General features: G+C 31.1%; 1 protein-coding gene across 3 annotated transcripts in view; it reads left to right on the top strand.

Moving 5' to 3' along the window:
• Window positions 1-12757, top strand: part of Rps6ka6 (ribosomal protein S6 kinase A6) — a 91029-nt gene that overhangs the window by 31874 nt on the left and 46398 nt on the right. For all 3 annotated transcript variants that reach the window (XM_085684960.2, XM_048417982.3, XM_085684961.2), the window contains 3 exons: window positions 1039-1120; window positions 1914-1994; window positions 3482-3561. In XM_085684960.2, coding sequence (XP_085541086.1) covers window positions 1039-1120; window positions 1914-1994; window positions 3482-3561 — 243 coding nt within the window. The remainder of the gene's footprint in view (window positions 1-1038; window positions 1121-1913; window positions 1995-3481; window positions 3562-12757) is intronic.

The raw sequence follows: 12757 nt of genomic DNA on the forward strand, positions 1-12757 counted from the left end.
CATATTTACCTATTTTATAACAGAAAACGTAAGGGAAAATGTATAAGTAGTGTGCAGGGAAGAAGAATGCCTTCAAGTTTAGAGGGAATAGTAGTGGGGTGCTAGGAAAGGATTTGAAAGGGAAGCAATGAGGGGGTAAACCTGATCCAAACACATTATATACATGTGATAATTGTAGAAAATACTTAACAACTTATAAAAGTAGTTTCCCCCAAGGAGCATACCAATTGTCTATTCAATATCAGATGGTCAGACCTAAAACATTTGTACAAGGAACATCATATGAACTGAAGTTATATTTTAAAAAGAAATTTGTGTGTATGTGTGTGTGTGTGTGTGTGTGTGTGTGTGTGTGCAATAACAATAAGAAAAGAGGCCATGAATTTAAGAGAGCAAGGTGGGGTATATAAGAGTGTTTGGATGGAGGAAAGGGAAAGGAGAATTGATGTAATTATGTTATAATCTCAGATAAATAAAAAGTGAATGATTTTATTCCATCTCTTAGGTTTTTGAGACATGCTTTCCTTTATTATCTTCTGTCAACTATTATAGTTTCTAATTCTTCTCTATGTGACTTAGTACAGCTTGAATAACATTACCAAACAAATGATGTAATAAGAGCCAGAGGTTAGGGAGGATTACTATGAAACTGTATTTTCTGGATATAATAAATCTGGTCCACTTATAAACTTATAGGAACTGTGGTTGTCACTATCAGACTTGCACAGTATCGGGCCAATCGAAATTCCATATGGATATGTTTGGGGTGGGTGAGTTTTGTTCAATAAGTTGCTTATGTTCTCATAGTTGGCCCTAAACCCATGCACATGCTATTAAACACTAAGTGAATTAAGTTCAATATAAAAAGAGAACATGATGTTGGGAGATATGATGGGAGTGAAATTTATTGGGGAGCGCATAGTGGGTGAATATAATCAGAATTCATTGTATGAAATTCGCAGGAATATGTAAGAAAATATATTTAAAGTGATGAACTGGTTTGAACTGAAATTTGCTTAAAAATATTTCTTCTATTAGGTTTTTCTTGTTAGAAAGAAGACTGGTCCTGATGCTGGGCAGCTCTATGCCATGAAGGTGTTAAGAAAAGCTTGCTTAAAAGGTATCAAATTTAAAAGTTTAATTAGAATATAATTTGGCAAAACTTGTTTTATGAAATGCACCATATGTTGCTTGTAAAGGGAATACTTAAAGAGTTGCTTTTTAGCATTGTTGATTATTACAATTTCCTAGTTATCAACTGATAAGTCTGGGGACCTCTGTTGTCATATAACTTAATTTTCTGAATGTGTATCTGAATAAAAGTTTAATAGCAGGAAATGTGACATATTTCATTTAATTCAGTCTAAACTTCAACATTTTAAAAATCTTACTTTTTTCTTTAAACTTTTTTTTAATGCTTTGTCTGGGTGGTGCACATTTAGAAAGCAGAACTACTCCATACATTTATATGCACTGTCTTCTAGACTTATAAAATTATTGCAGATCCTGACATGATGATACAAACATGTAATCCTAGCTATAGAGAAGTAGAGTTCAAAATCATCCTCCACTGTATAACATATTCAAGACCAGCATGGACTTCCTGAAACCCAGTGAAAGAGAAAAAAGCGGGTGGGGTGGGGGTAAGTGTAGAAGACGAAGTTTACACTAATTTCAATTTTATTTCACATGAAAACTTAAATACATATTAGCCAAATATGCCACTTTAGATATCTAGATCTAAACAAAATCTTCTGGTTTCTGAAAATGGTTATTATTATCTAGGACTACACAGACTTAATTGCATTGGTTACTTAGGAACTTATTTATGTATTTATATTTTGGTTAGTAAATGACAGGTCTTTACTGAGATTATGAACAAGTATAATATTTCAGTCTTTGTGTAATTTTAGTTCGAGACCGCGTTCGCACAAAGATGGAGAGGGATATTCTGGTGGAAGTAAATCATCCATTTATCGTCAAACTACACTATGGTATGCAACCCTTTTTTATTATGAAATTAGAGAAGTACAATTATTTTCAGATACTATAACAAGAAATAAATACTTTAAAGTTAATGTATTTTGCAATATAAAATATGAAATATGTATCAATATATTGCTTTTAGTTGAATTTTATTGTAATATAAAATGTCTGAAATATGCATCAATATCTAGCATTTAGTTGAATTTTATTGTCTTGAGTTGATATACTCAATAATGTAACATGATAATGTCTTCCAAAATCCCATCAAGTATCACAGAGGGGGTCATGAAGTCTCACCCCAAATTGAACTATTGACAGTTGATGGCTGTGGGTAGAGTCAGTTTTCTTCAGCTATGCAGTATCTAAGAGACTACCCATGTTTCAGTAGATGAATCTATTCACATGCACATACTGACTGAACTCTTAAAAATGAACATGTGAAATTAGGAGGCAGTAGTGTTGGGAGGCAATGGGAGGAAGTGGGGAGAAGAAAATGGGCATAAGTTTGTGTATATGTATATATGAAAACACATTTTATACACACACACACACACACACATATATGAAATTCCCATGCAATGAAAACTGAAAATGTCTTCAACTTGTTTAACCAGTAGTATTTCTAGATGAGATGAGACAGTACCTCCATGATCATAGGCTACTATGATAATTTATGTAAATCATTTAGATGTTTACTTACAAGGACAATATTATTTTTATTTTTCAGTTCTAATTAAGAAGGCTATGTGGTTATATATTAGGTAATTTGAACTATTTTGTAATATTATCGGAGGAGCTGAGAGTAGTAAGAAGTAGCAGAAATAATAGAAGGATGTGTTTTGGAATCAGACATTTATGAATTTTATTCATTTCTCCTTTGTTAATATATGAAAGAGATTGTAGATATGATTTTCTTGGGGAATAGATAGATCAAAATAAAACTTTGATGCAGTTTATGATACCATTTCATTTTGTACATTTAAAATGTAGCACATATTGATTGTATTCTTAGTGCAGTTTTTGAGAGAAATCATTTTAAATATTTAACCAATTAATTCAAACATTATAAGAAATTCTGAACACTTTAACTCTTTTTTAATGTAATAGAATAAAAATAGCATGTCTTTGAGTCTCTTACTTGCCATGAGATTAATAGTAAACCCCTATTGTGGCAAAATACTGTATTATATGAAGTGGGCTACTGAACTGAAATAATCCCCAATTTGTAGTAATATACAGAGAATGAAGCTGTACAATTGAATGTGCAAATGAAAGTGAAAAAATGCAGAAGAGGCATGAAGTACAATTAAATATGAAAAGTATTAGTAGATAATTTTGATGGAGATTAAAGATGCTATAGGGAAGTGTGCAACGTTTTAGAGGTGATTTCTTTGAGCTTTGTAGAATGCAATAGATATGATTGGTTAATATAAAAGTATGGTAAATTTTTCAGTCTTTAGAGTTAGTCTGCTACAGCATTATTATTTCTAATTAGCCTTTCAGACCGAGGGAAAGCTGTATTTAATCTTGGATTTCCTCAGAGGAGGAGATGTCTTCACAAGATTATCCAAAGAGGTGAGAATTTCTTTACAAATTTGTTAATATATTTTATTCCAACAAAGCTAAAAAGTCCTATAATTTTTCTCTAGAAATTTAAAATCATAAGCTTTTTGTCACTTTATATAGTATTTGGTGATATGTCAGTTGATACTTTATGCGTGTGCTTTTAGGTAATCTCAGTGTTCTTTTTACTCTCTGAGATGATCGGGCATTTTGAATAACTGAGTGGAGTAGGTAGGAGCAAGTCTAGGACTTGGTTACTCGAGCCACCTAAAGCCTCTTGTGTGGTGTTTATTCAGAAGTTGATTGATTGAGGTATAATTGACATACAATAAATAGTACAACAAATTATACAATTTGTTATCTTTTGGTTTTTCATGTAACCGTGAAATCTTTATTAAAATAAAATAACATTATTACAAAAGGCTTATAATGTGTTTTTTCCACCTTACCTCTACTGAATCTGCTGTCTGTCACTGTTTGTGTTTTTTAAGAGATTATAGAAACAAGATCATATTATATAGATATATATACACATTCTTTTTATCTTGTTTAAATCATTATAATTATTTTGGTTTATCCATGTTGTATGTGTCAGCTTATTGACTTTTTTGGTGAGTAGTACCCATTTTATGGATGTACCATGTTTTGTTTATTTATTTGATGAATGTTTGAGTTATAGCAGTTTTTGGATATTACCAATTAAGCTGCTGTAAACATTCATGTACAAATGATTGTATTGACATAATGTTTTCATTTCTCATGAATAAATATCTAGCAGTTTAATGGCTGTGTCATATGGTAGGTGTGTTTTAACTTTTAAGTCACTGCCAAACTGTTTTCCAAAGTACTTGTATAATTTTTACACTCGGAACAGCAGCATACAAGAATTTCAGTTGCTTCACATCCTTGCCAACAGTTGGTATGATCAGTCTTTTTTTTTCTTTTAAAACATTTTGAACATCTGTTAAGTATATAGTATTACCTAATTATGGTTATCAATTTCATCACCTGAAAGACTAAAGATGTTGGACATTTTTTCCTGCATTTATTTGCTGTCTATCTTCTTTGATAAAATGTTTAAACATTTGCCCATTTTCAAGTTAATTATTTGTTTTCTTCTGGAGGTTCCTAGTTTAGATGGAAGTCTCTTATCATGTATGCTATTTTAAAATATTTTCTTCTGGTTTTTAGTTTGATTTTTTTTAATCTCATATCTTTTGAAAGCAGAATTTCTTAATTTTGGTGAAGTCTGGTTTGTAATTTGCCCATTAAATTAATGGTTTTTAATTATCCCACTTAAGAAATGTTTATCTAATTCTAGGTGAAAATTTTTCCTGTGTATTTTAGAGTATTCAGTAGTTTATATTGGTATCCTTAATTCATTTTGGGTTATTTTAATATGTGGTTATGTAGGTATGTACTGAAGTTTTTTTTTTAACATCAGATTTCTAGCATCATGGTTGGGAAAATTCTTTTCTTCAATGAATTACCTTGTAATTTCATTTAAAATCAGATTTTCATATGTGTCGAGGCCTATCTCTGGACACTCTGTTCTGTTCAGTGACTTATTTGTCTATCTTCCCATACCCTTCTGTCTTGATTACTGAGTCTTTATAGTATATCTTGAAGTTGGTGATTAAAATCCATGAGCTTTTCTTTTCTTTTGCAAATTGTTTAGGCTCTTGTAGGCCATTTGCATTTCTTTATTAATTTGAAAGTCACCTTTTCACTTTCTTATAAAAAAGCCTACTTGGATTTTTGGTTGGTATTTTATTCAGCCTGGAATTCAGTTTGCACAAAATTGACATTAAAAAATACTGACTTTTATATAAACATGATTTCTTTTTTCACTCCAAATCATGCTTAATTTTAGAAATGATTATTTTCAGCATATAGGTCTTGCACATCTTTTGTCAGATTTATCTTTCAGTGCTTCCTGTTTTAATGATGCAAGAAAATTGTTCTTTTAATTTTAGTTTCATTGGGGAAAACAATAGAGTTTTTCTATATTGAGCTTGAATCTCATAATTTAGCAGAATTAGCATATTTTAGCTGCTTTTTTGTGTAGATTCAGAAAAATGTTATACTAATTACTTTTGACAAGGTGCATTACTACTTTCCACTTTGGATATCATGTATTTCTTAATTTATAACCTTATTAGCACTGGCTTGAATTTCATTCTGATGTTGAATAAATTTGATGGGAAACAGACATTTTTGTCTTAGTAATTCAAAAACAGATTGAAAGTAATTTCACTTTAAAACTTAACCCTGTATATAGATGTGTGCTTTATTAGGTTGAGTTACCATCTCTTTTTCAGCTGTGAAGAGGTGTTTTAATAGATGATACATATTGTCACATGCATTTAATTGAGGATTTTTTCCTGCTTAGTTTCTGATATGTTCAATTAAATGAAGCATATTAATGTGAAATTAAATGAAAGTGAAATGGTAACCCAACCTTGCATTTGTGAAGGAATACCCCATAGACATCAAGTATAATTATTTTAAAATATTATTGTATGATATGTGCTAAATGTTTGTGTTTATTTTCTTTTTAGTTTTTTGCTTTCTGTTTCTATTGTATGTTTGTGGGTGTTTTTCCTGAATGTATGTCTGGGCAACAGAATCAGGTAGTGCCAATGGAGGCTGGAAGGTTTTAGTTTCCTCTGGAACTGTAGTTACAGATGGTTGTGAGCTGCCGTGTGGATGCTGGAAACTGAACATGACTCTTGAAAGAGCAGCCAGTGTTCTTAACTGCTCAGTCATCTCTTTCTACCTGCAATTATTTTCATAAGGAATATTTATTTTCTTGTTTTATGTTTTCTCATTTGTTTGTTGTGTCAAGAGTAATTCTTGATCCCTAAGTTGGATAGATATTTTTCAACTTTCAGTAGAACTTACTTAGATTCAATATTAATTGTTAATAATGATTGATAGAATTTATATGTGAAGGCAGTTTGGCCTAGTAAGGTGTTTGACTAAAAGAAGTTCTTTTTAGTAAGGTGTTTAAACAAAAAGTCAATTTCTATAATATATTTAAGATTATTGTTTCTTTTTGATGAAGTTTGTCTGCTACCTTATGTCTTTCAATGAATGTATTAGTTTCATCAAATTTGTAGCTATAGGTTTGATGCTCATTATTTTGTTGTTGCCTTTGTTGTATTAAATGCCATGACTAAGAGGAACTTCTAGTAGGAAGAGTTTTGTTTTTTGTTTGTTTGTTTGTTTTGTTTTGTTTTGTTTTAGCTTGCAGCTCTGGAGGAAGAGCCCATAATCTCAGGGGAGACCTGACAGCAGGATAGAAAGCTAAAGGATTTCATCTCACTAACACTTAAGAAGCAGGGAGAATGATTTGGAAGTGGAACAGGCTGTAAATGCTCAAAACCTACCCTCAGTGATACTTTGTTCAGCAATATTTCTTGTCCTAAATGGTTCATAACCTCTTCAAATGGTGCCAACAGCCGGATACTCAGTGACAAATACATGAGCCTGTATGAGACATTTCTCATTCAAGTCACCACAACTGTTCATTATATACCATTATTATCTTTTCTCTAGGTGTAGAATTCCTAATTTATGGATGAATCACACTCCTGATGGTGGTATTTTGTCTTTTCTTCTTTAGTCCTGTTTGGCATTGCTAGTGGTTTATCAGTTTTATATTTCTTTTTATGATACAAGCTTTTAACTTTATTGATTTTTTGTTATATTTGCATTTTTCATTTTTAAATCTTTATTACTATTTTCTAGTTACTAGCTTTTTCTTTTTCTAGTTTCTAGATGGAAACAGATTGCTGATTTGAAGCCTTTCTTCTTTTCTAATGCAATTATTTAGTGTACAAATTCTTGAAGTACCATTTTAACTTTGTTCCTGTTATTTTGCAATGTGGCACGTTTGCTTTGTTTAATTTATTTCCTAATTTCCTTTATTTGACTCATTGGTTATTTGAGAACGTGCTATTTAATTTATACATATTTATTTATTTTTCTAGATATCTTTCTAATATTGATTTATAACCTAATATTACTGTAGTAGTAAAGGATACTTTTCATGACATGAATCTTCTTAAATTGTTTATACTTATTACATTCTTTAGAACATAATATATGTTTGTCAATGTTCCATGTGCATATAAGGAAAATGTATAATCTCTTGTGGGCTGGTGACAGGGTCACTAAATGGGTGTTAGATCAGGTTTGTTAATAGTGGTTGCCTTAGTAATTGTGAATTTGTCCCTTTATTATACATGTTTTTAAATTTTGGAAACACATGAAATTTTTTATCATAATTATAGATTTGTATATTTATTGCCTTTCTACCAGAGTTTAAAAAGAACTCTTTAATGGTGTATTCTTTCTTGACAAGGAAATGGTGTCACTATTAAATGATTTACTTTAATGCATTAATACTAGTTTTATGACTCTTAAGATAGCAATATTAGCTCAGTATACCTTCTTCTGTGTCTTCACTTTAAACTAATTGTTCTTTTACATATAGCTATTTAGTACATATGACATCCTTGATTTTTATCCGCTCTGAAAAAGTTATTTTTAAAATGTGGTATTAGACTTTTTGTATTTAATATGCAATTTTATATTTTGATATAGTAGTGCTTAAATATACCATCTTACTTATTAGATTGTAAGTACCATTTATTTTTGGTACACTTTCCTCTTTCATGGATGCATTTTAATTTCATTTTTTAGTTCTACTGCTAACGTGGCAGTATTAACTAATCTTTTGTTATTTTGTAGCTTTATTAGGTTTTATGATGTGAATTTTTAACTTAGGATCAAGGATATATAATCTTTAAACCAGTTGCTTTCCTTTTTTGTTTTAAAAAATAATTCATTTATTATTTTATGTACATTGGTGTTTTACCTATATCTATGTGTGTCAGATCTTGGGAGTTACAGATAGGTGTGAGCTGCCATGTACATGCTGGGAATTTAACCTGGGTTCTGTGGGAGAACAGTCAGTGCTCTTAACCATGAGTCATCTCTCCAACCCTCAGTTGCTTTTTATAAGTTTTATAGAAACAAAGACACACACATTTAAGTATTTCCTGTAACTTCTTTCATAGCTCAGTGACAACATACAAAGTTCTTCCTTCCTTCCTTCCTTCCTTCCTTCCTTCCTTCCTTCCTTCCTTCCTTCCTTCCTTCCTTTCTTCCTTCCTTCCTTTATTAAAGCATGGTATATTATTATACAGCCCAGACTAGATGTGAACCCAAATCTTCCATCGTCAGCCTTCAACATGTTGGGATTGTAGATATGCATCAGCACAGATAAGACTATTTATATTGGATGGTGGTAGATACTATGAATGTAGTTTTCTTATACACTAAATATTTTGTCATTCTTATAGGATCTTCTTACTTTTAATCTTTAGTGCTGGAGAATCAAACATTGAGCCTCTCATATGGTAGGGATCCACTCTACACTTTAGCTGTACCCCCAACTCTAGGTCTTTCATTTAAATTTCTTCATTCAAGACAGCATTTAGTATGGGGTTAATTTTCCTCACTCTTCAAACAACGACCTTTCTTAATTACTCTAACCAACATTCTTGGAATTGCAATGATTTATTTATTATCTTGATTCCCAAAGGAGGTATGTCTTTCATCATCTTGAGCTTAGTGATTTCTTTTAATCCTTTAATACTATATTTTCCCTTGATGTCAGTTCCCTTTGATCCATGATTGGGAATTTCTTGTTTCTGAGCAATCTTTGTGAAAGTTAAGGTATTCAAAGATGAGCATTTTTGCTTCCGGAAAAACACTGATGTTTGCTGGAAAATGTAGAACTTGTTTCATCTTTTCATGTCTTTCTTTAAAATTTGTTACAATGAACCTGAACATCATTTATTCAATATTAATTTTGATCTACTACTAAAGCTAAGACCTTCTGTTTTCTGATTCTTTGTGTGTAATGTTTTCTGCTCTACCTCAATATAACAGGAACTATCACTTGCCCAATGTGAGTTTCATGGATTGTTTTGTATAGCCCTTGGTTCTTTTCTGGTTCGGCATAGTGTCTTCATTCGCACATACTGTGTGCATCCCCAGCTGTATGCTTGGGAATGATTACATATCTTGAGAAGCTATTCTGCAGTTTCTTTTGCTTTAGTACTCTGGATTATTTTCTTCTCTAAGACATTTGGCTCTAACTCATTACTTCAGAAAATCTCTGAGCTCTATTTGAGTTAGACCTCCCTACACTACCACTTGAAACTTTCCAGGTAGTAACCTAGGAAAATTGGAGGGCATACCACATTTGTTACTCATATCTCAGTATTCACTGTCTTTTGTTGCTAGATGTCCAGTGTCTTGAGAAATATCGTTTCATACATTGTGTTCTGTGTCGTTTCTGTTTCAGGCAGAAAAATAGGTTTTGTCCTTGTCCGTTTCATTTTATCTTGAAATGGTAGTCTCGTAGCGGAGTTTTAATTGGATGATCGTGGTTCAACATCTAAGTTATAGAATTTATGATTTAGGAGATCTCTGGAACTTGTGATAAAGCAAAACTGTTCTTATGGGATGCTAGTCAGCGCTTAGATGCCTGAGACCTCTGGCTTGTATCTTTCTTACTCCAGTGTAGAACTTGGCATGTATGACCATATATTTTGCAGTCAAGGACAAAATTTAGTATGTAATATGGTCTGTCTGTGACCCTCATCCAAGGAAAAAATCTTTAAAGAAACTGTAGAAGGACAATGGTATATCAAGGCTCCAGCATTTATTATTTTTTTTGTTAGATTATAGAAGTGTCACAAATGTCTTTGAAAAATTCTTGCCTGTAGTCATTTCTGATTTTCTTTTAAACTCTTCAGACCTCCATTCTCGATGTGGGACTATCTAAACTCACACTAGCACAGAGATGCAGTCAGTAAGTTTTGATTCCTAAGTCTGGAATATTAGGTAAGAGCAAGCATTTTAAATACATTTCCCAAAAGACAATAAATTAGTTTATTCATTGAATAGACTTTAAAAAACTGATTCAGTGATGACTTCTATAGGCAGCTTATTATAAGTAGTTGATGGTTGGTTATATTTCACCTGTGAATAAAAAAATTGAGCAATCCAAACTGAAGAAATACTTGTGCCATAGACACAGAATTTCAAATTTTATTTTAGTATGTATTAAGAAATTTTATAACGTTTGTTTCTTACATTTTAAAAGAAAAATATACCTCCTCAAATTTATGTCCCTGGAAATGTGCACAGACACATATTCAAATAAATATACATAAGTGAATAACATTTTAAGCCATATCTTTCTCTTTTGCTAATATCAAGAAAATATCTTGGATTTATTATTGTAAAACTAAGAGTGTGTTCAAAATTCATTTATTAGTTTAATAAAATTTTAGACAGAGTCAAAATAAAAATTTGTGTGTTGTTAAAATTTGTAGCATTGTTTCACAGTTTATCTAGAGAAGTAAACAAATGCCAAAAAAGTCATTTGATATAAACTTTCTTAAAATTTTCTTCCTGCTCGTTTCACTTTTGAGAGAATCTAGCTGTGAGAGGCAACTGGCCTTGAACATAGACTCTTTCCTACTGCAGCCTTCTAAGTGCTAGGATTACAGATGTGCTCCACCATACCTGTAGATACGTAAAAATTTCTGTAAGCCAGATATGATAGTTTCAACACAGGATCAGGAACATATTATATAACACATGAATCTTACTATATATAATTTAACATACAATTAATGAGTAAAGAATAAATTATATATTATGATAGAGATTGATTATTCAATAAAAACAGTATATGAGAATTTGTTTAGATATTTCAAAACTAAAGTAAAACACCACCTGAATAGACAATAAATTTCTCGTAGTCTTAAAAACTGGAAAGGCCACAGGACATGAAAAACTGTTTGGTCTATGAGTAAATTTAAATCAAATCAATTTAATACTCTTTTGTATATGAAATTAAAAATTTCATTAAAAGATAATTTGCTTCTGTTATAGGTATAGTTAAGGCTAATATATTCAAAAAATTGCTGATGAACATGAAAGCTATTGTAACCTTATTGGAAAGTAATGTTATTGTATAAGTCATGAATCCAGACTATGTTCCTTGACCTAGTATTTACTGTTTTATTACTTAACAAACCATTCTAGTGAAATAAAAAGAATGCGTTTTTAAGAACATATATTTATAATATAGCATATTATGATATTCATAGGTGTGAATTTTGGAAGTAATCTAATTGATCAGAATGAGAACATTTAGGTAAATCATGGTGAATTGACATGATTAATATGCATTTATTTAATAACATTCATTTAAAAAGTTTGAAATGTATGGGAGTATGCTTATGATATAATAAATATTAAGTGGGAGTAAAGGGGCTAGCTAATACATGTAGTAAGGATTCAAGTATCTTAACATACACAGTCTCATACACAAATTAACAAACCACAGATTAAAAATGCTTTTCCTTGTACTGGAATCTTAGAGGACTTTCACTTTTGAAGGGAATTTTATGAGTATGATAAAAAACAAAATATGAAAGCATTATTGATTGTTAACAGAAACAATGGGGAAAATGCACTATAAGGGAGATAGAAGTGGCTTCTGGGTAAAAAGTCACTTTTAGGTACAAGTATTTCTGAATTCAGATTTCATGCTTCCTACTTAGTAGTTACTTTGGGCAAGTTACTTAGTCACTCTGAGTCTCGTTGTTCACTTCTGTCAGATATTGATAATAGTACATTATATGGAGTTGTTTGGAAGACTGATAACAGAAAGAATATGTAGTGCTGGCATATAATTAATTGTGTCTGGTGCATAATTGCCTTTTAGCAAGTTTATTATTTTTGTCATGAGTCTTTCTACCAAGACAGCATTAAGATAAGATTATGTGTTTGATATAAAGTATAACTAGCAAAGGCAGTCTTTTCTTCCTTGAAATTATGAACGGTATTTAGAGATTTGCCATGTATTAGGTTTCAGTAAACATTTTGATTATTCGACCACAGAAGTTAAATGAGTAACACGTACTTTATTCTCAATAAAAAGTTTTAAATGATGTTCATACACTTCACCACTGGAACATTCAAAGAAATGTTCCTGAAACATAGACAATGACTAATATTAACTCATTTTCTTGTTTTACTAGTAGCGTGAATCTGCATTGTGAAATACAGTAACTATAATCTAAATGGGCAAGTTGATTTTAGCCATGTGGTA

This window comes from Myodes glareolus, chromosome X (genome assembly GCF_982192425.1).
Source record: "Myodes glareolus chromosome X, mMyoGla1.1, whole genome shotgun sequence".
Taxonomy (NCBI): Eukaryota; Metazoa; Chordata; class Mammalia; order Rodentia; family Cricetidae; genus Myodes; species Myodes glareolus.